The sequence below is a fragment of the Hylobates moloch genome, unplaced genomic scaffold, assembly GCF_009828535.3.
Source record: "Hylobates moloch isolate HMO894 unplaced genomic scaffold, HMol_V3 SCAFFOLD_8, whole genome shotgun sequence".
Lineage (NCBI taxonomy): Eukaryota > Metazoa > Chordata > Mammalia > Primates > Hylobatidae > Hylobates > Hylobates moloch.
The window spans coordinates 53,874,758-53,896,701 of NW_026652283.1; the positions used below are offsets into that span (position 1 = coordinate 53,874,758).

At 39.7% G+C, this 21,944-nt stretch overlaps 1 protein-coding gene across 2 annotated transcripts in view; it reads right to left on the minus strand.

The window, feature by feature from the left end:
- Positions 1-19,171: 19,171 nt before the first annotated feature.
- Positions 19,172-21,944, minus strand: part of TOR1AIP1 (torsin 1A interacting protein 1) — a 40,961-nt gene continuing 38,188 nt past the window's right edge. For both annotated transcript variants that reach the window (XM_032160864.2, XM_032160863.2), the window contains exon 10: positions 19,172-21,804. In XM_032160864.2, coding sequence (XP_032016755.1) covers positions 21,020-21,804 — 785 coding nt within the window. In that variant the 3' untranslated portion in view covers positions 19,172-21,019. The remainder of the gene's footprint in view (positions 21,805-21,944) is intronic.

Consider the following 21,944-nt stretch of genomic DNA (forward strand, 5'->3'; position numbering starts at 1 on the left):
GGCTTTATCTGTGCCTGTCCTTCTTCAGAGGTCCTTCCAGGGATTCTAAGCAGACTGACTGATATGTTCCCTTAGGCTGTGATTACTGCAGCTGTCCCAGCACTAGAAGACACTGTGAGCCCAGGCTTGCCATTAGTCTCATGAAGACTCCAAGGTTGATGGGGCTTTCCAGATGGACCTGGAGAAGATTCAAGGAGGGTACTGGGACTGTGTGGGAACACTGACAAGGGACCTGGATCCAGAAGACTATGTCCCAGTGGCCCAGCAGATCTTTGCATAGACAAGATGAGTCCCCAATTGCAGTGAAAGAGGCCATTTCCCCATAACATTTTGACTTGGGGAACTCCAGGGCCCTTATCAGTTTCTGTTAGTCCTTTCGGCTCTCATTCACTTAATTGGCTGAAATTTTTCTGGAAGCCCACAAAGCTCACATTTCTTTCCTCCAAAAGGGGGAAATGCAATTACTACTGGAAAAAAACTACTATAGAGGGAACCCTTGAGGAACTTACTGTACTTTCCATCTCTATATTTTCAGTTCTTGAAAACAAGGAGAAAATATCACCTAGTGAAACATTTCAAGACCTATTAACCTCTCTACTCTGAAAACTTATGGTCCAAAAGCATCACAGATATTGGCTGTTTTCATTCAGCACAACCAATTAACATACAAATAGATGAAACAAAAGACTTCCAAACATTAAACAATTTGATTCCCTTATGCCAGGAAGCCATTCAGGGAATCAAACCAATTATTGAGGACTACCTCAAGCAAGGACTAATCATTCCGTGCACTAGCCCATGTAATACCCCCATTCTATGAGTACAAAAACCTAATAACCAGGGATGGAGATCTGTCGTGGACTTAGGAGCCATCAATAACATTTTAATACTCCATCATCTTGTTGTACCTAGCCTGCATATATTACTATCAGCCATACCACCAGGTAGTCAGGTTTTCACTGTGATTGACCTCTGCAGTGCTTTTTTTCTTTTTTCTTTCTTTTTTTTTTTTTTTTTTTTTTTTTAAATCTTCCTGGTTGATCCAGCTAGGCAGTATCTTTTTGCCTTAACATGGAAAGGACAACAATATACCTGGACAGTAATGCCTCTGGGGTATGCTGATAGTCCCAAATACTTCTCCCAAGTCTTAAAAACAGACATAGCAGATTTGGCATTTCCTTTGCATTCTGTTCTCACAAAATATGTGGATAACTTATTACTTTGTTCCTTTACCTTAAAGGCTTCCATAGAGGACAGCCACTGTCTATTAAAGAAATTAGCCACTAAAAGCCATAAAGCTTCAAAAGAGAAGCTACAACTTTCTCTCTCACAAGTGAAATATTTAGGACATCTAATTTCAGGACAGGGTCTTTCGCTTGATCCCCAAAGAATAAACTCAATCTTGGGCCGAGCGTGGTGGCTCATGCCTCTAATCCCAGCACTTTGGGAGGCTGAGGTAGGCAGATCACAAGGTCAGGTGATCAAGACCATCTTGGTGAACACAGTGAAACCACGTCTCTACTAAAAATACAAAAAAAAAAAAAAAAAATTACCCGGGTATGGTATCATGTGCCTGTAGTCCCCAGCTACTCGGGGGGCTGAGGCAGGATAATTGCTTGAGCCTGGGAGGCAGAGGTTGCAGTAAGCCGACATCACGCCACTGCACTCCAGCCTGGGTAACAGAGCGAGACTCCATCTCCAAAAAAAAAAAATCAATCTTGGCTTTTCCTGTTCCCATGACCAAAAGACAACTCTCTGAGCTCTTGAGATTAACAGAGCACTAGATAATCAATCCCAAATTTCTCTGCCATGGCTCAGCTTCTTTATTGCCTCCTAAAAATGGACCACTTTGAACCCCTGCAGTGGCCTGAGAAGCCTTCTCCTCTTTCGAAAATACTGAGGAGAATCTTCTTGGGCCCCCTGCATTAGGGCATTCTGACTAGATCCTCCCCCTTTCTGTTTTTGTTCATCAACAGAATGAAAATGGCTTAGGGGTTTTTACCTGAAGGCATGGAGACCATCAGTCCCCTCAAATATTACAGCCAACAGTTAGGTCCTGGGGCAACATGACTCTTATCCTATATGTGAGCTATCATAGCCACTGCAAATTTATTAAGTGCAATCAAATAATTAATGATAGGATCTCCATTAATTTCAATCCATACCTCCAATGACTCACTGCTAGCAGACGCACTTCTTACAGATCCTATTATTATCATCCCTCTAATGTAACTATTGATTGCTGTAACTCTTTGAATCCTGCCACCTTATCTCTTCTTCCTTCTGACGAGACACCGTATGACTATATAACACTAACCCCCAGAAAAAACCTATAGGAAGTCCCCATTCCAAATGCTGAATTTGTGTCGTTTACTGATGGATTCCACCTTGAAATACCTCAGGGAAATGTCAAGCTGGCTATGCTGTTGTCTCACTGTCTGAAACCATTGAAAGTGATTCCCTACCCAAGACTACTTCTGCACAGCAGACAGAACTCTTTGCTCTCTCCTAAGCATCCTGGCAATTAATAAGACTGCAAATACCTATACTGATAGACACTGTGCTTCTGGGGTCACACGTGATTTTGTTATGCTCTGGAAACAAAGATTTTCTGAACTCTACTGGCCAAAAGATTAAAAAAAAACAGTGACTGTGTCCTGAAATTACTTGATGCTATCTAAAAACCTAAATCTTTAGCAATAATTAAAATTCCGGGACACAAAAAAACTGATTCTAAAGAAGGTAAAGGAAATGACTTGACTGACAGAGCTGCAAAAGCTGCAGCTTCTATGAACCAACCACCCAAACTCAATACCCCTTTAGATCCTCTAATGGCCAATGCAGTACAATCAAGACCTGTATCCACAATGCATGACAGCCCCCAAATTGAAGAAAAGATAGGAAAACTGAAGAATGTTTTCATGACTCTAAAACCAGCTGTGATGGTTAATATTAATATTAGGTGTCAACTTGATTGAATTGAAAGGTGCTTAGGTAGCTGGTATTGTTTTTGAGTGTGTTTGTGAGGGTGTTGCCAGAGGAGACTGACATTTGAGTAGGTAGACTGGGAGAGGAAGACCCACCCTCAATGTAGGTGGGCACCATCCAGTTGGCTGCCAGCATGGCTAGAACAAAACAGGTGGAAGAAGGTGGGATAAGCTGGCTTGCTGAGTCTTCTGGGTTTCATCTTTCTCCCATGATGGATGCTTCCCTCTGTTCCCCCTGCCCTTGGACATCAGACTCCAAGTTCTTCGGCCTTTGGATTCTTGGACTTACACCAGTGGTTTTCTGGCACCTCTTGGACCTTTGGCCACAGACTGAAGCCTGCACTGTCAGCTTCTTTGCTTTTGAGGCTTTTGGACTCAGACTGAGCCACTACTGGCTTCTTTCTTCCCCAGCTTGCACACGGCCTGTAGTGGGACTTCGACTTGTGATCGTGTGAGCCAGTTCTCCATAATCAACTCCCTTTCATACATCCTCTGGAGAACCGTGACTAATACACCAGCCTACACTATGGGCTCCATAAGAGACCAGTCTTGCCAGAGGGCCTCCAAGATCAAATTTTAGATTCTATTAATCACTTAACCCATTGGGGATAAAATGATAATATTATTGGAAACCCTCCCCAAAGATGGCTTCTCAAGTTTAGCAAAGTTTTGCAAAGATCCCAAGTCTGTCCCAAACACAACCCTAGAAGACATATTCATAGTTCCATAGGATGTTTTCCTTTAGCTTTAGGATCTTTTGAGATATGACAGATGGATTTTATCTAGCTACTACCATCTCAGTGATATAAATTTGTTTTGGTTATGATTTGTATGTTTTCCCACTGGGTGGAAGCCTTTGCCTATTGCAGACTAACAGCCTAAGCAGTAAGTTAAGTCTTATTAGAAAAAAATAGGCTGGGCGCGGTGGCTCAAGCTTGTAATCCCAGCACTTTGGGAGGCCGAGGCGGGCGGATCACGAGGTCAGGAGATCAAGACCATCTTGGCTAACATGGTGAAACCCTGTCTCTACTAAAAATAAAAAAATAAAAAATTAGCTGGGCGTGGTGGCGGGTGCCTGTGGTTCCCAGCTACTTGGGAGGCTGGGGCAGGAGAATGGCATGAACCCGGGAGGCAGAGCTTGCAGTAAGCCAAGATTGAGCCATTGAGCCACTGCACTCCAGCCTGGGCGACAGTGAGACTCTGTCTCAAAAAAAAAAAAAAAAAAAAAAGACTCAATTGGCAAAATTAGTTTAATCTTTCAGTCTGTACTGGCCAAAAGTTTTGCCCTTGGTGCTGTTTAATCTTAGACCTACCCCTTTTGGAAAACATAGGTTATCACCATTTGAGCTAATTACTGGAAGACCCATGCACTTTACGAATCAAATCTAATCAAAGGTCATGCGCTCACCTACTGTAAGGAATTGGTCCAGGTGTTATAAAAAAAATTTTTTTTTAAGCCTCAGTCTCCTGAACGGACATCTCAATCTGATGGTTATCTGAAACCAAAATTTACCAGGAACCACTCTGCTGCTCAGTCTTGAAATAAGAAGCAGGCAACGTGAGAAGCTGACAGCTGGCCCAAGTGTCTGGCCCCTGCCTGTATAAGACTCCAAAATATTACTCACTCTTTATTACCCTTTTTTATCCTAATTATAGAACTACTTTATCTGTCAATGAAAGTCTACAATGACCACAACACCATGTGCCAATCCTTGTACTTCTGCCAAAATAATTTTCTTTTCTTTCTTTCTTTTTTCTTTTTTTTTTTTTTTAGACAGAATCTCACTCTTTCGCCTAGGCTGGAGTGCAGTGGCATAATCACAGCTTACTGCAGCCTTGAACTGGGCTCCAGCAATCCTCCTGACTCAGCTTCTTGAGGAGCTGAGACTACAGGTGCACACCACCACACCTGGCTAACTTTTAAACCTTTTGTAGAGACAGGGTCTCGCTATGTTGCCCAGGCTGGTCTCAAACTCCTGAGCTCAATCAATCTGCCTGCCTCGGCCTCCCAAAGTGCTGGGATTACAGGCGTTCATCATCATGCTCAGCCTTTAAAATGGGTTTTCCTAAATAATTTAAACCTCACATGAATACCTTTTCAAACCTGGGAGAATTTATTTTTAAATCACCTCTTAAATTTCTCCCCCCAAAAAGCAACGATGGCTTACAACAAAAATATTTCACTGAATTGTTTATAGAATATAATCCATTTTCTAAGTATATTAACAAAATTTACAATTTATTAATTTTAATAAAAATTCATACATGTCTTTTGGTATCTAGAAAGCTGACCTAGTGATTCAAACAGAAAAGATTAGATTCCTGAACTATTTCTGATTCTATCACTGACTCATTGTGCATGCTTAAGCAAGTTATCTAATCTCCTGGTATCTTAGTTTCTGCACCTATAAAATGGAGGTAATATTTGCTATAAGATAACGTCAGCTATGCACTTGAGGAACCTCAGAGGGAAGGCGCCAGAAATATTTTGCTATCTGCAGCATGACCTCATACTGGCTGAGAAATGGACCTTACCAGGCTTGTTGATTATCCCAGCACCTTACTTCCAGACTTTTCCTGTTCAGCTTACTTTTTTACTTTATTCATTTCTATTTACCGGGTACTCTTTATGTATTTTAATTTCATTGGCTGTTTTTATTTTTTTGAGGAGGATTGATACTTTGAAGAAACCATGAAACTAAAACTTTAATTTTTTTGTTTAAATTATTATGTTTAAAATTTGAAACAAATTTTTTAAAGCACTTAACTTTCTAATTATGGGAGATGGCTATAGCTATGAGAGTTATATTAGCCTTATCCATTCATTCCTCTTGTTTACTTAAAGTTTATTTCACATTAATGTTAGCATGCACATATTTACATTACTCCCTGTACACTTTACAAAGGATTTAAGGCAGATGTTGAGACTGCTATAAATTTGGATGTTTGTGTTCCTTTTCTGCAGGAACGAGATAACAGGTGATATAAGGGCAAAGGATGAGTTGCTTAGAGCTAAATCTAAGCTTAACCTATAGTCCAACCAGCTAATACATGTCGATCTCCTTTGGGCAAACTGCAAAGGTCAAAGGGCCACCTTGGGAATAACCAGATGACTTAAAAAAACAGAACTGCTGATTCAATAACAAAACTTAGAGGTAAAGCCAGAGATAGGAAGTTGGCTGCATTTTCTGAACACAAAAGTACTTCGTTCCCTCTGTCTGCTAACCTGCTTATTCAAGGCTAATGAAAATATTTCAGAGGAGCAAACCTTTGGTCTTTGGAACCTGCCTGTTAACAATATAAAGCTTAATTCTTTGGAACTATTTCCAAAGGGAAAGATTTCATTGGAATTTGCTCACTCAGATCTTATATTTCAAGCAGGAAGTATTACACTACTTCAACGCAGTTTGAGATGCCTGTTGAATGTTGGACAGATCACGGACTACAAGTGATTCTCTTTCAGAGGCTATATCAAGCAAAATATTCTGGGCTTTACATTATATTAAGCTATTACAAACTTTGCCAATTTTATAGAATCAGCATTGACAGAGACTTTAAATATCATCTAGCTCAATTTACTTTTTTCTTTTTTTTTTTGAGACGGAGTCTCACTCTGTCGCCAGGCTGGAGTACAGTGTCGTGATCTTGGCTCACTGCAACCTCCGCCTCCTGGGTTCAAGTGATTCTCCTGCCTCAGCCTCCTGAGTAGCTGGGACTACAGGTGCGTGCCACCACGCCTGGCTACTTTTTTTTATCTTTAGTAGATATGAGGTTTCACCATGTTGGCCAGGCTGGTCTCAAACTCCTGACCTCGTGATCCGCCTGCCTCAGCCTCCCAAAGTGCTGGGGTTACAGGCGTGAGCCACCGCACCCTGTCCAACTTACTTTCAAATTAGGACATCAGAACCATAATAGGCCTTTGTTATTAGAGAGCATTCTTCCTAACAGAGTTCCAAACATTATTGTCAGGTTTTTATCTCTATAAAGAGGTGTAAATTTCACTAGAGAATCCAGTGATTCTATGGGCCAGGCAGTATATTTCATCAACATACATGCATTATGTGTTTTTTTTTTTTTTTTTTTAGTGTAAGTATGGACTTTATTTTTTAAAAAGTCTTTTGAGGACTACAAATTACAAAGTAAAAGCAGATCACTACATAGAAATCTAGTGAATACATTTTGCCTGTGCATGAAAACTTTATCACAGTTATTCATTTAACAAATTCACCCCATTCACAATATTCAGCTATAATGTTCTTTTTAAGGTTACTATACCTTTATTTCAAATTATATTACATGTTATTCCCTCAAAATGAACTTTTAAATGACAAACTTTTGGCTCATAAGAATGGCACCTTCGAAAGGGATGACTTCCACTCAGTCTCTGGTGGCATTATTCCAGGCTAGTTTCTTTCACCAGTTAAAAACCTTCAGAATGTTCACTTTTAACACAAAGTCTTTCCATAAAAAAAATGGCTACATTCCCCCCTCCCCAAGCATTATATGCTTATATTATTTAATGCCATTTTTGCTCCTTAAGAAGTGGATACTGCCTGAGTATGGTGGCTCACGCCTGTAATTCCAGCACTTTGGGAGGCCGAGGCGGGTGGATCACTTGAGTCCAGGAGTTCTAGACCAGCCTGGGTGACATAGAGAACCCATCTCTACAAAAATTAGCTGGGTGTGGTGGTGTGTGCCTGTAGTCCCAGCTACTCAGAAGGTTGAGGTGGGAGGATTGCTTGAGCCCGGGAGGTGGAGGTTGCAGTAAGCCGAGATCATGCCACTGCACTCCAGCCTCAGTAACAGAGCAAGACCCCATCTCAAAAAAAAAAAAAAAAAAAAAAAGAAGTGGACATTATGATGGAATACAATGTAGAATTGTAGAATGATGGTTAAGAATGCAGATTCCTGGAGTCAGACTGAGTTCAAATCCTAGCTCCACTAGTTACTAACAGTAGTTCTGGGTCTGTGTTTCCTCATTGGTAACAGAAAGATAGTAATAGTACTTACTTCAAATATTATGAAAATTAAATGATATAGTATACGTATGGTGCCTAGCATGGTGCCTGGCACATATTAAATGGTCAATAAACATTACTGACTTAATTATTTACAGACTACACTAAGCTTACAGTGTGACATAGGTTGGGTTCTCTGAGAAGCAGACTCAGAGAACAAGGTATTTAGTAGGGAGTGCCTTGGTATCAACACCCATGGAAAGGAGGAAAAGGAAGGAGAGGGGAGAGGAAAAAGTCATGCTATAATGCAGGCCCCATAGCTTCAGCCAACCCCATAGGGAAGCTCTGGAGTGCAAATGGCCCACCATAGTTGCACTGTGTGGGGCTGAGAAGGCCAAGCCTTTGTATCCCCTGTCATTGGAGTGCACCACTCTCCCACTCCCCAGACGTAGTCTTGAGCGAGGTGGTTTTCTTTTTTTTTTTTTTGTGGATAACATAAAGTTTTAGGGAAGCCATAGTTAAAGACACAATTGACTAGAAATTTTGGTTACTTCTGTGGCATACAACAATTTTACATAACAATTACAATTATTACTGATAACATACACTAAGTCATATCAGAATTTAAGAGTTTCCCATAATTTTAGAGCACATACCAATAACATATTTATACAAATACAGCCCAAAGAAAGCTAAACACCATTTCATATTTGACAGTGCTTCCTGTATGATTTTAATATACCAAGTAAGCCAAATATGTCATTTTTGGACTTTAGGGGACCTCATATCTAAAGTATTGACCAGATCAGAAAAAGGCATAATATAGAATTTGATTTAGAAAGTTTGTCAAATATCAAAGATTTAAAACACTTGATATTATAAAATCGAATCCCAGGTCACTGTAAAGTCATTTATTTAGCCAAAATGATAACACAAAGATTTTCCAAAAGCAAAATCCTTTACTCATTGATAGAGGGAAGACAGCTTTCCAAACAATGTCTCACTTTTTCTTCTTTATCTTGTTGTTTATTCAAAAGGCAAACAAAAATCTTCCATTATCTTTTAATATTACATGAAAATTTTGTTCAAGAGAGAAAGCCAAATTTCATCTTTGCATTAATAAATGTCAAATCCAATTCTTAAGAAATCTTGTAGACAAATCTGTTCAATCTTAATCAATTTTACCATGAGATAAGATTCTCATAAACCTTTTGTAGTCCTTTACAATTTTTTTTTGTTGTTGTTAAAGAGCAGATTAATGCTCTAAGAAAACCCTGTTGTGCTTTTTTTTTAATTAATTTTTTTGCACACAAAAACAATAAACATTTTCTAATAATATATACAAACAAAAAGATGCGTATCAAACATATTAGGAAGGTTGCACATGGGAAGTCGGGGAATAGAAATGGGGGGTGGGAGTTAAAATAAATGAGAGAGGGACTTTATATGGATCAGTGATAATAACTCAATCCTCTATTTGACAAAGAAGAGGGAGAAGGAAGAGGAAGAAAAGGAAAGTGGGATAAAGGATCAGAAAGGGAGGAAAATAGAAAAAATTAGAGTATGACTCCAGGGTAGACCTGTTTTGTTGTCACTGAGTTGGTTGGTTAGTTTGTCTGTTGTATTTTTCATGTTTCGCCATGTTGGCCAGACTGGTCTCGAACTCCTAGCCCGAAGTGATCAACCCGCCTCGCCCCCCAGAGTGCCAGGACCACAGGCGTGAGCCACCACGTCCAGCCCCCACATTGCTTCTGGCCTCCGTGGTAGACCTCCGAGATGGAGCGGCCGGGCAGAGGCGCTCCTCACTTCCCAGACGGGGTGGCCAGGCAGAGACGCTCCTCACTTCTTCCCAGACGATAGGTGGCTGGGCAGAGGCGCTCCTCACTTCCCAGACGATGGGTGGCCGGGCAGAGGTGCTCCGAGCGAGGTGGTTTTCTGTAGCTGAGGCAAGCTGTGATGTGGTTGAGAGTGAAGGCTGTCCACTGAACACACTCCCAGCAGCTGGCAAAACAAACTATTCCTTGAAAGGAGATCCAGGTTGCACATCTCCGTGTTCAACACAGGGTAGTCTGTGCAGCACTTGGATAATATCAACAAATTATAGTTGCTTCAAGAAAAGAAAGTGAGGTTGATTAAGGATGAGAGTAGGATGGTGAAGATGAATGGGAAGAATAAATCGTGGAGAGAAAGAGCTATTTGCATGTGATCAAAAAACTTTCTTGAAAACAAAATTCTTAATTAAAAAATAAAAAAAAAACTTTTTAAATTTTATAACTAGAGATGGGGTCCCACTATGTTGCCCAGACTGGTCTTAAACTCCTGGGCTCAAGTGATCCTCCCACCTCGTCCTGCCAACATGCTGGGATTACAGGCATGAGCCACTGTACCCAGCCAGGAAAGCTTTCTTATTCTTTATAGTGCCCCTGATTTGGGGCAAGAGTGGATTCTGATAACTGTAAGGCCTTTTGTTTAATAAACTTTGTGATGGGTTGGGATTTGTAATGGAGGTATAAGATGGGAAGAAAGCCCAAGTTCTTCGTATAACAAGGGTCACCTAAGAGGCTGGAAGTAGGAGCCATCACAGTTGATGCCACACAGGAAAAGGGGAGAGAACTGTTGGTGGTTAAGAATTTTGGTAAATGAGGCCGGGTGCAGTGGCTCGCACCTGTAATCCCAGCACTTTGGGAGGCTGAGGCGGGTGGATCACCTGAGGTCAGGAGTTCGAGACCAGCCTGGCCAACATGGTGAAACCCCATCTCTACTAGAGATACAAAAATCAGCCAGTGTGGTGGCCCAGGCCTGTAATCCCAGCTACTTGGGAGGCTGAGGCAGGAGACTTGCTTGAACCTGGGCAGCGGAGGTTGCAGTGAGCCGAGATCACACTGCTGCACTCCAGCCTGGGTGACAGAGCAAGACTCTGTCTCAAAAAAAAAAAAAAGATAGTTATTTTCCGCATTTTTAGACAAGGAAACTGAAGCATAAAGAGCATAAGTTGCTAGTGTCATTCAGTGAGAAAGGCATGGAGCTGGGATTTGGCCCTAGGCAGTCAAACTCCAGACTGTAGGGCCTGTACTCTTAATCATACTCTCCCTCATTACAGTAAGGATAAGGATGCTTCTGTTTTCTGTGGGATGTGTTTTTTGTGTACTGTCAACAATTTTTCCTCTGTAGGAAATTGCCAATGCTCTGGATGCATATGGATTTTTTCTTAGAAATTCAGAGTTGCTGAGTTTTGCATCAAGACTGAAAGAGGCCAAAAAGAGACGCTGTGTGGTAAGCAGGGGCAGTTAACCAACCCCTGGGGTACATGTAAGCATTTTGAAAAAGATTAACTGTGAGTCAATATTGCAGTAAATTTAGTTATAAAATCATGATTATGTATGCAAATATGTGTCAACAGGTAGGACTGTGTGATGACTCATCCTACTCAAAATTCTCTAGACTCGGTTTGTGCAACATTGGATTCTACAATGCTGAGCAAGGGAAGAAAAGTGTTTGAAGGAGAGCCACAAATAAGAATACACAGGTTGAATATAAACTTTATGGAGACTGAATAGATTGGAATGGGATAGAGGCTTCACACTCCTTCCCACATGAATTGTCCTATGCATCTCTTCATCTGGTGTTCATCAGTATCCTTTGTAATATCCTTTATAATAAACTAGTAAATGTGAGTACAGTCATATGTCACTTAATGAAGGAGATACATTTTGAGAACTGTGCTGTCACCAGGCGTGGTGGCTCATGCCCGTAATCTCAACACTTTGGCAGGCTGTGGTGAGAGACTTGCTTGAGCCCAGGAGTTTGAGACCAGCCTAGGCAAAATAGCGAGACTCCATCTCTATAATAAATAAATAAAAATTAAAAACACGATTGCATTGTTAGGCAATTTTGTTATTGTGCAAACATCTTAAGAGTGTTCTTCCACATAGCTAGAGTGTATAGCCTACTACACACCTAGGCTATATGGTATATCCTATTGTCTAGGCTGCAAACCTGTACAGCACGTTCCTGTACTGAATACTGTAGGGAATTGTAACACAATGGCAAGTGCAGTTAACAATGGAACAACTAGGGGATTAGGGGCTTGACACCCACACAGTCAAAAATCCATGTATAACTTTTGACTTCCCCAAAACTTTACTAATAGCCTACTGCTAACTGGAAGACTTACCAGTAACATAAACGGTTGATTAACACATGTATTATATACTGTCTTCTTATAATAAAGCTAGAGAAAATAAAATATGAAGAAAATCCTAAGGAAGAGAAAACATATTTACCCTGTACTGTAATTATCAATACTGTAAGTTTAGGGTTGGTTAAATGCTCCTCCATTTCCAAAATGAGTCAGCTGTCTGAAATGGCAGGCAACCGCAGCTACAGACCTCAATCAAAGTACTTATCAAGCAAGTCAGCTTTTTCTCATAATGTCATTTTTTTCCTCTGCTTCTTGGGAGCATTTCTAGCACCACTGGTGGCACTTTGTATGGGGCTCATGGTGTTATTCAAGGTTTAGGGTATTGCATTAAACATGATGAAAAACGCGAGAAGTGTGAGAGATCACTTTTTACTGCAATACGCAATTTACTAGAGCAAAGAACTGCTTGCCTGGAGATGATTAGCTCACAGGGTGTTTTACGTGGATACTCTCAACCCTTGAGTTCTGCTGTAATAGCAACAGGAGGTGGTTACAAAATTATTTCAGTGGAACAGTAGGTACTACAGTTAATTTTATGCAGTTGTTTGTTTTAATTAGTTAATTAGACAATTTTTGTTCTTTTCATAGCTTTAGTGGTACAAGTGGTTTTTTGTTACATGGAAGAATTGTATCCCTGGGCTTTTAGTATACCCATCACCTGAAGAGCACACATTGTACCCACTAGCTAATTTTTCATCAGTTACGGTTTAACACTGCATTTTTAGATTTTTAAATATTTATCTAGACTGCAAATGGTTCAATGTATGGTCTGTGTTTGTGTGTATAGGTTTTGATAAATTTTAACCTTTTATAATAGATTTATGTATGGCAGTAAATGACAGACTAGTATCTACATGTATTTTATGTACTCTTCACATACCTTTAATTTTTTTTGATATTTCTAGTCTATGAGGTTCATTTGGTTTTTCAAATTGTTGCAAATCTCCAGAAAATTTTCCAATATATTTATTGAAAAAAATCCATGTATAAGTGGACCCACACAGTTCAAACCTATGTTGTTCAAGGATTGACTGTATTTGTCTATCTAAACATACCTAAACATAGAAAAGGTACAGTAAAAATACAGTATTATAATCTTATGGGATCACCGTTGTCTATGCAGTCTGACATTGAAATGTCATTATGTACGGCATGACTGTATAGTGTTTCCGAGTTCTGTAAGCCTCTCTAGCAAACTAATGGAGCTCAAGAAGGGGGTATGGGAACGCTAACTTATAGCTAGTTGGTTAGGACGCTTGGTCACCATCTGGGGCTCCTGATTGGCATCTGAAGTGGGAGCCATCTTGTGGGACTGAGCCTTCAGTCTATGGTATCTGATGCTATCTCCAGGTAGTGTAAGAAGTGAATTGAATTAGAGGACACCCAGCTGGTGTCTGCTGCAAAATTGCTTATTTGCTTAATGCGTGGGGAACCCCCCTCCACACACATCTGGAGTCAGAAGGGTGTTGTGAGAGTAAAGTGGGAGAAACTGAATTTGTTTATTCCTATATTCAGAATGGGGTCCTTGAGAACATCATAGTGGTAAGCATAGACGTTCTAAAGCCAGACTGCCTGGGTTCATCTCTCTGCCCCATCACTTCGAGAGTTACTTTAGCTCACTGTGCTTCAGTTTCCTATTAAGTTGGGATAATGATACCATCTCACAGAGTAACTTAAGAATTAAATCAGTTAATACACATAAACCACTTGGAAGTTTTTGGAGCACTAATAAACACTCAATAGCTAGTAAAAAACAGAAAAGGGTGAGGAACAACTTAATACATATTCAAATATATATGATAGATCTTTTCCATATTTGTTGTAGGGGAAATAAGAGGAAGTGTATTTAAGCTATGAGAGATCTAGATTTTATGAAATTAAAAAAAGAGAGAGAAGATAAAAAATTTACCCATTAAGAAACATAATTAACTACTCAGGGTGCATATTTCTATAGAGGGCTGTATAGCATGCAGTAGATTCTGTAATTGAGTTTAGCCTAAGAATGGTATTCTCTAAAAGTGGGAAAACCATCCCTAGAAAATCAAGTTTGAATCTAGTACATGGCCACCTACCACCTCACTTGCCCAAGAAACATACAGAAAACTAAAGCTTGGTGTTCTATTGAGGGACTTACAACAACTTAACAAGTGCTGATGTATGTTAAAATTGTACCCGAAGTTTTGACAACTATCTTCCTGGTTTAGCCTAGAGAAACAGCAGCAATGGGAAGAAATCACATTTGTAGTAGATCCATGACCAGGACTCAGATTTTAAAACTTAAAATGTTTCCATTACCTTGAATTTCCCTTCGTTGGGTTTTTTAAAAAGCTAAAATGAAATGCATTAATCACATAGCATGGCATTACATATAGGTCTTTATATAGTTGAAGAAGTATTCAGTCGTCCTTTAACATATCTGCCCACTTGGCCTGACCTCAGGACACAGCCCTACCACAACCCAAACTCCTGGTGCCTGTTAAAAGGGTGACCTAGGAAGCTATGCTTTATCATATATTCTTCTTAGGAATCCTTCATACACTGAATTGAGCCATTAATGTCATCTTTTTGGCATTTAAGTCACAAAGGGGAAGTTGCTAATTGGGTAGCAGCAATAGAGAGACAGAGGGAATGGCTGCTGGTCTCCATATGAAAACAGTCTTCACAGTTCCCATATTTTCTTGGAGTCTGAGATGTATATTCTTGCAATCTTCACCCCAGCCCTCCTTTGCTCATTTCCTGGTTGGACAGGGTTTTTATTCTCTACAATCAATTTCTGACCAAATATGTGTGGCTCTACTTCAAACTAAAAGTCAACATATTGACATGCAGAGATAGGAATTTAATCTATCACTTTGTGCTTAGTATCTGGGGAGAAGATACATGAGCTAAACAGAACAAAGAGAAATTTTCGACACTTCCACAGTCAATCAAATCTGGTCAGTTCTACTTCTCAAATATTTTTCTTATCCATCTTGTTTGTACATCCATAGCCATCTTTTATCTGAATTATAATGCCCTCTTAGGCAACGAAAAAGATGGAAGAATACTTGCTAGCTATTTTAAGAAAATGCAAATGCCAAATATCACTGTGGAAAGACCTCATGGCTTCCCAGTCTTTTCCCTTGATATTAACCTTTCCCTTGAGGACCTGTAATGATCACTGTCTCTATCAGAGAAGTGCGTTTCCCTTCCATGGCGTCGACTGGTCCTCTTTGTTTTTCCTTATTCATAGCATTGCTAAACCCAGATGAGTTATATGAAGCTTTTAGATATGGCTTAGGAGTAATGGGGTACGGGGGTTGGGGAAGCAGATAAAACACTAAGATGCAACTTACCTAGCTGTAATTAGGTACGGCTTGCTCTTTTTATTCAATAAATATTTGAGCATTCTGTGATTGCCACGGTGCATATATTGACGACACGTCACTGCTTGCAAGATTCATGTGGTAGCAGGGGTATGCTAATGCTGCCACAGGGTAATAAAGGATAAATCAGAGTGCGGAGCACCTCAGTCACTTTAAAATGCGCAGGAAAGGCTGTGTTCTCTGCTTTTATCTGGAAGATTCACCAGTCATTTGAGCCCTTTGAAGTGACTCATTCAACCCCCAAAATGGTTTGGCTTGACACTACCCAGTTTTGGATAAAAGGACAGGAGCTGGCTTCAGCTAGCAGCTTGCAGAGGTTTTCTTTCATCGGGGGTATCATTGGTTATCTTGTAATGCTTGCGATGAATTTTTCCAGCCTCTGTCACCCAACCCAGGAACTCCTCACGCTGCTGGGTTTTGTAACAATAAAGGTCTTATTGTTTAAGCTACCAAAAAAAAGAACAAAAAACAAAAACAGGAGGCACCTAAAATAGTATTTGGGGGAAGGGAATTATGAAAGATTTCACTGAAGTGCTGCCCTAAGAAAACGAAGACTTTAAGGACAAATAAAAATTAGCAGAACATGAGATTGGAGAAAGCGAGAGGGCAGGAAATGAAGTATTCCAAGAGTCTAAGAATGTGCAAAAGACAAGTGAATGACGTGTTTAGGAAATTGCAAGTAGTTCATTATGTCTGGGGTGTAGAGTACAAAGGGGTTCTCCTGTTTATGCTCAGGTGACAGGAACTGGTTTCTCTACCACCCACAAGGGTCCTTAAACACACAAGGAATTTCAGAATCCAGGCCAGAAAGAGGGCATTCAAGGGAGGAATTTCCTCCTCTTCCAGTCAATGGCAGCCTTCTCAGCTTGGTTTTCCAGGCTCAGGAACCCCATCTTTGGTGGTTAATGCCAATAAAATCCTCTTCCTTAGGGAAAAACCCTATCTTCTTATACCACAAAATTTTACTCCATGGTCTTGATAAGGACAAAACAGCAGAATAGTGCATTATCTTTACATATTTAATAGAACTGCTTGTTTACACTGCCAAGAGAAAGGCTACTTTCCATAAACCTGAGATCATAGGGAAACTGGATATTATACTTTCAGCTTAGGCGTTAACTAATGGTACAAAGTATGTAAACCCCTATCACTTCTAAATGGCAGTTCACTGAATGAAAATCAGTTTACTTCCAATTTTTGTTTTGAGGATTAGAGGTTTAGAAAACATCTTTAAATATTAAAAAGTCATTGAAAGAAGGGAAGCAAATTAAGTTTCAATAGTTTCAGAAGGTACCATACTGTGGTTTTCCTGGGCCACTGTTGTCAGCCAGTTACAATGTGCTCCATTTCTCTAGACCCTAGCTCCTATTTTGAAGCTGATATCTTATTTAAATTTTCCTTTCTGAATGGTATTGCCTAGGTTTTCTTGTAGGATTTTAATGGTTTTAGGTCTAACATTTAAGTCTTTAATCCATCTTGAATTAATTTTTGTATAAGGTGTAAGGAAGGGATCCAGTTTCAGCTTTCTACACATGGCTAGCCAGTTTTCCCAGCACCATTTATTAAATAGGGAATCCTTTCCCCATTTCTTGTTTTTGTCAGGTTTGTCAAAGATCAGATAGTTGTAGATATGCGGCATCATTTCTGAGGGCTCTGTTCTGTTCCATTGGTCTAAAACACCAAAAGCAATGGCAACAAAAGCCAAAATTGACAAATGGGATCTCATTAAACTAAAGAGCTTCTGCACAGCAAAAGAAACTACCATCAGAGTGAACAGGCAACCTACAGAATGGGAGAAAATTTTTGCAACCTACTCATCTGACAAAGGGCTAATATCCAGAATCTACAATGAACTCAAACAAATTCACAAGAAAAAAACAAACAACCCCATCAAAAAGTGGGCAAAGGACATGAACAGACACTTCTCAAAAGAAGACATTTATGCAGCCAAAAAACACATGAAGAAATGCTCATCATCACTGGCCATCAGAGAAATGCAAATCAAAACAATGAGATACCACCTCACACCAGTTAGAATGGCCATCATTAAAAAAGCAGGAAACAACAGGTGCTGGAGAGGATGTGGAGAAATAGGAACACTTTTACACTGTTGGTGGGACTGTAAACTAGTTCAACCATTGTGGAAGTCAGTGTGGCGATTCCTCAGGGATCTAGAACTAGAAATACCATTTGACCCAGCCATCCCATTACTGGGTATATACCCAAAGGACTATAAATCATGCTGCTATAAAGACACATGCACACGTATGTTTACTGTGGCACTATTCACAATAGCAGAGTTGGAACCAACCCAAATGTCCAACAACAATAGACTGGATTAAGAAAATGTGGCACATATACACCATGGAATACTATGCAGCCATAAAAAATGATGAGTTCGTGTCCTTTGTAGGGACATGGATGAAACTGGAAAACATCATTCTCAGTAAACTATCGCAAGGACAAAAAACCAAACACCGCATGTTCTCACTCATAGGTGGGAACTGAACAATGAGAACTCATGGACACTTTTTTTTTTTTTTTTTTTTTTTTTTTTTTTTTTTTTTTTTTCAGAGGGGGGGGCGGCAGCTTTAGGAGATATACCTAATGCTAAATGACAAGTTAATGGGTGCAGGAAATCAACATGGCACATGGATACATATGTAACAAACCTGCACATTGTGCACATGTACCCTAAAACCTAAAGTATAATAAAAAAAAATAAATTAAAAAAAAAAATTTTCCTTTCTAGGCCAGGCTTCACGGCTTATGCCTGTAATCCCAGCACTTTGGGAGGCCAAGGCAGGTGGATCACCTGAGGTCAGGAGTTCAAGACCAGCCTGGCCAACATGGTGAAACCCCATCTCTACTAAAAATACAAAAAATTAGCCGGGCATGGTGGTGTGAACCTGTAATCCCGGGTACTCGGGAGGCTGAGGCAGCAGAATCACTTGGACATGGGAGGCAGAGGTTGCAGTGAGCCGAGATTGTGCCACTGCACTCCAGCCTGGGCAAGAGTGAGAGTGTCTCAAAAAATAAATAAATAAATAGAACGTTTTAGGCAGCAATTATCTAAAATGTGGATGCTCTTGAGCATGCATTCTCAATGGGGGTGAAAATTGGTTCATTGGGGACAAAAAAAATTCTATTTTGCATAAAACAAAAAACATTTACAGTCCATAAACATAGTATATATCTGGTGTTGAAATTTCATGGGGAAGGGGTGACTAGGAAGAAATCTAAAAAAGCTCTTCAGGGAGGTGATAAAAGGTTAAGGTTAAGAAGCCAGGTGTAGTGACTTATGTCTGTAATCCCAGCTACTTAGGAGGCTTAGGTAGGAGGACTGCTTGAGGCCAAGAGTTCAAAAACAGCCTGGGCAATATAGCGAGATCCCATGTGTACTTAAAAAAAAAAAAAGCAAAGCTGCTGTGGAGATTCTTTTGCCAAGTCAGGAATACGTAACTTAACTGTATTTTAAAAAACCCTAAATGCCGAGATAAAATGGAAAGTTACAGTTATTCCACTTCTAACCAATGTACTTGCAAATGGCTCCAGTTCTTTGGTTTTTGTTTCTCCTAGCCAGAGTTGCTAAAATTGTTCAAGGAAAATACTTGGATTTCTTTTTTTAAAGATGATAAATCATTAAGTTTATAACACATAGAGAGTACAAACCAAGAAAGTAAATTTATTTAAATTACTAAAATAGCTTTTAAAGTCATTTACAGATCAGCTGCTATAATTATTTTTCCTGAAAGACATCGGTAACATATTACTTTTAAATTACTTGGGTCAATGAAACATTTAATAAAAACATTTGTTTCTCTATATAATATGTATGTATAAAATAAGCCTTTTCAAAAACTCTGGTTTTCATAATCCTTTATAAATCAGATGATCTGACTTCTAAGAGGAACAAATTACAGTAAGGGGTATACATTTATGAATACTGGTAGTACTAGAAGAAAGATGTTAGATCACTCTACTACCACTTGTGGAACTCTCAAAGGGTAAATGACAAAGCCAATGACTGACTCTCTCTAAAAATAATATTTATATTTAATGGTTTGTGGACAATAAAAAAACAAGGTGGATAGATCTAGAATTGTAACATTTTAAGAAAACCATAGCATATGACAGATGCGAAAGCTCAATTATAGATGCAAAGTTATAACTAAACTACTATCGTAGTAAAGAAATACATTTCACACCCTTCATATAAGTTCACTATCTTGGCTTGAGGCACTCCATAAAATGTATCACGTGCATAGTAAATCTTTATATTTGCTATGGCGTTGCACTAGAGGACTTGGACTGCAACAAGTGGATGCACGGAAAATGAAATCTTCTTCAATAGCCCAGGACAGCTGGTTAACAAATGGTCTGTCAATTCCTGAAACTCTTATTTCTTAATTCAGAACAAAAGCTTCAGGATGTGTCCCAAATAAACTGTTACGAACTGACCTACTCTTTTTTTTTTTTTTTGAGACGGAGTTTCATTTTTGTTGCCCAGGCTGGAGGGCAATAAGCATGGTCTCGGCTTACTGCAACCTCCGCTTCCCGGGTTCAAGTGATTCTCCTGCCTCAGCCTCCCAAGTAGCTGGGATTACAGGCGTGTGCCACCACGCCCAGCTAATTTTTGTATTTTTAGTAGAGACAGGGTTTCACCATGTTGGCCAGGCTGGTCTTGAACTTCTGACCTCAGGTGATCCACCTGCCTTGGCCTGACCTACTCTTAAGACTCAAGTGAACAAATATATTAAATTTTGCAATATACATGAAGAATCCTTGGGAGGGCCAAGAATTTTTCTTCAAGGAAGGAAAAAGGAGATGTAAAAAACAAATCCCAACAGAATCCACCAAGATTAACTGTTCATACACCTATGTTTGACTAAACTACATCTCAGTGGATTACTGTAACATTTCCTCCCTTCAGCTTCCCCATTAATTTCTCCTTGCTTGCCTTGTTCTTTCCATCTTCCAAAAAACAAAAGAAAAAAATTCCAAACACACACCTAGATGACCTTTCATTACTTATGTTTTTAGGCAGAAGCTAAGGAACTCACACCTAAATGGTATAAAAGGGAACATAATGGGAAAATCCAGGGTTACATTTAGGGAGCAATCTTACTAATAACTCAAGAAACTTAGTGAGAAATCTAAGTTAAAAAATCAGGAAGGTTCATAAGAAAGGAGACAAATCCCTCTCACTGGTCATACCGTAACTGTAATAACTCAGCCCAGAATCAAAACAGATTCTCTAAGGAACTGCATATAATCTGCACTCCTAAGATACCTTTAACACAGCTCTCAATGGAAACTGAAATGATTCTCTCATATCACAGATAATTAGGTTGAATGAATGATTTATATGTTCCATGTTTATGTAAGAACTTAACTTCCTTTAAAAAGAAACTAGTTCTTTCAAAAACAGCTCTGAATTCTGTCTCTGGTTAGAAAGTGTGAACAATTCTCAGAACTTGGGACGTGATTTTCCTTCTCTCTCACTTCTTATAAGCAGATACCCCTTTTCAGGGCATTTTCAGGTTGCACAGGCAGAACTAAGTGAGAAATACGGCTCCAGAGGCCATTCAGTTTGTCTGCGTCCATATGATTGTAGGAGTTGGGTGTGTTAGAATTGGTGAACTTGACTTTAAGAAAATCTCTTACTTTTTCTTCAACTTCCTTTAGGCCTAGACTTGTTCCAAGTGTCTCTTCCTCCAATAAGACAGTCAGGACTAAGGCTACATCTTTGAAGGCTGCGTTTTCATGGTCACAATATTTGTAGAAGATCAAGGTAGAGCCTGCGGGCAATGACTCAAAGCGGTGTACCACAGCTGCATTCCGGCCGTTCTTAAATCCATTGCTCAGTTCTTGGTCTACCTCTAGTTTGACAGTATCACTGTCTTGAGTAGCTTTATCTGTCCCATCAATCCGGATGGCACGGACACTACGAAAAGAAGAATAGGCATCAGCAATTTGTTCACTCAGACACCTAAGTGCTTCTTCAGCATCTCGGGCAGCGGTGAGCAGCAAGATAGCAGGCTGAGACCGAGGATGGGAGCTATTAAGATGTTTTTCCAGGAATGTTTGGCTCCTTTTCCACAGCTTCTCATCTTGACCTTGGTACTTATTCTTAAGTTGATTCATCTGGTTCTGGAACTCTTGAACAGCAGTGGTTTCTACCTCAGGAGTACTAAAGAACCAAAAACTCCCAGAGGCAAGAGCAGCTATCAGAGGAAGTAGCCACAAGGTCCTCTTGACAAAAGATGCATTTTGGGGTTGTCCAGTCACTTCTACTCAGAAAAAAAGAAATGACAGATATAAATACCATTTTCTTAGATTCAGGGGCAAGTGACTTTTAAAATCAATATCAATCTTTATAAACATTAGGTAAAAGAGGAAGGACTTTAAAGAAGAAAGCTGATAATTTTCT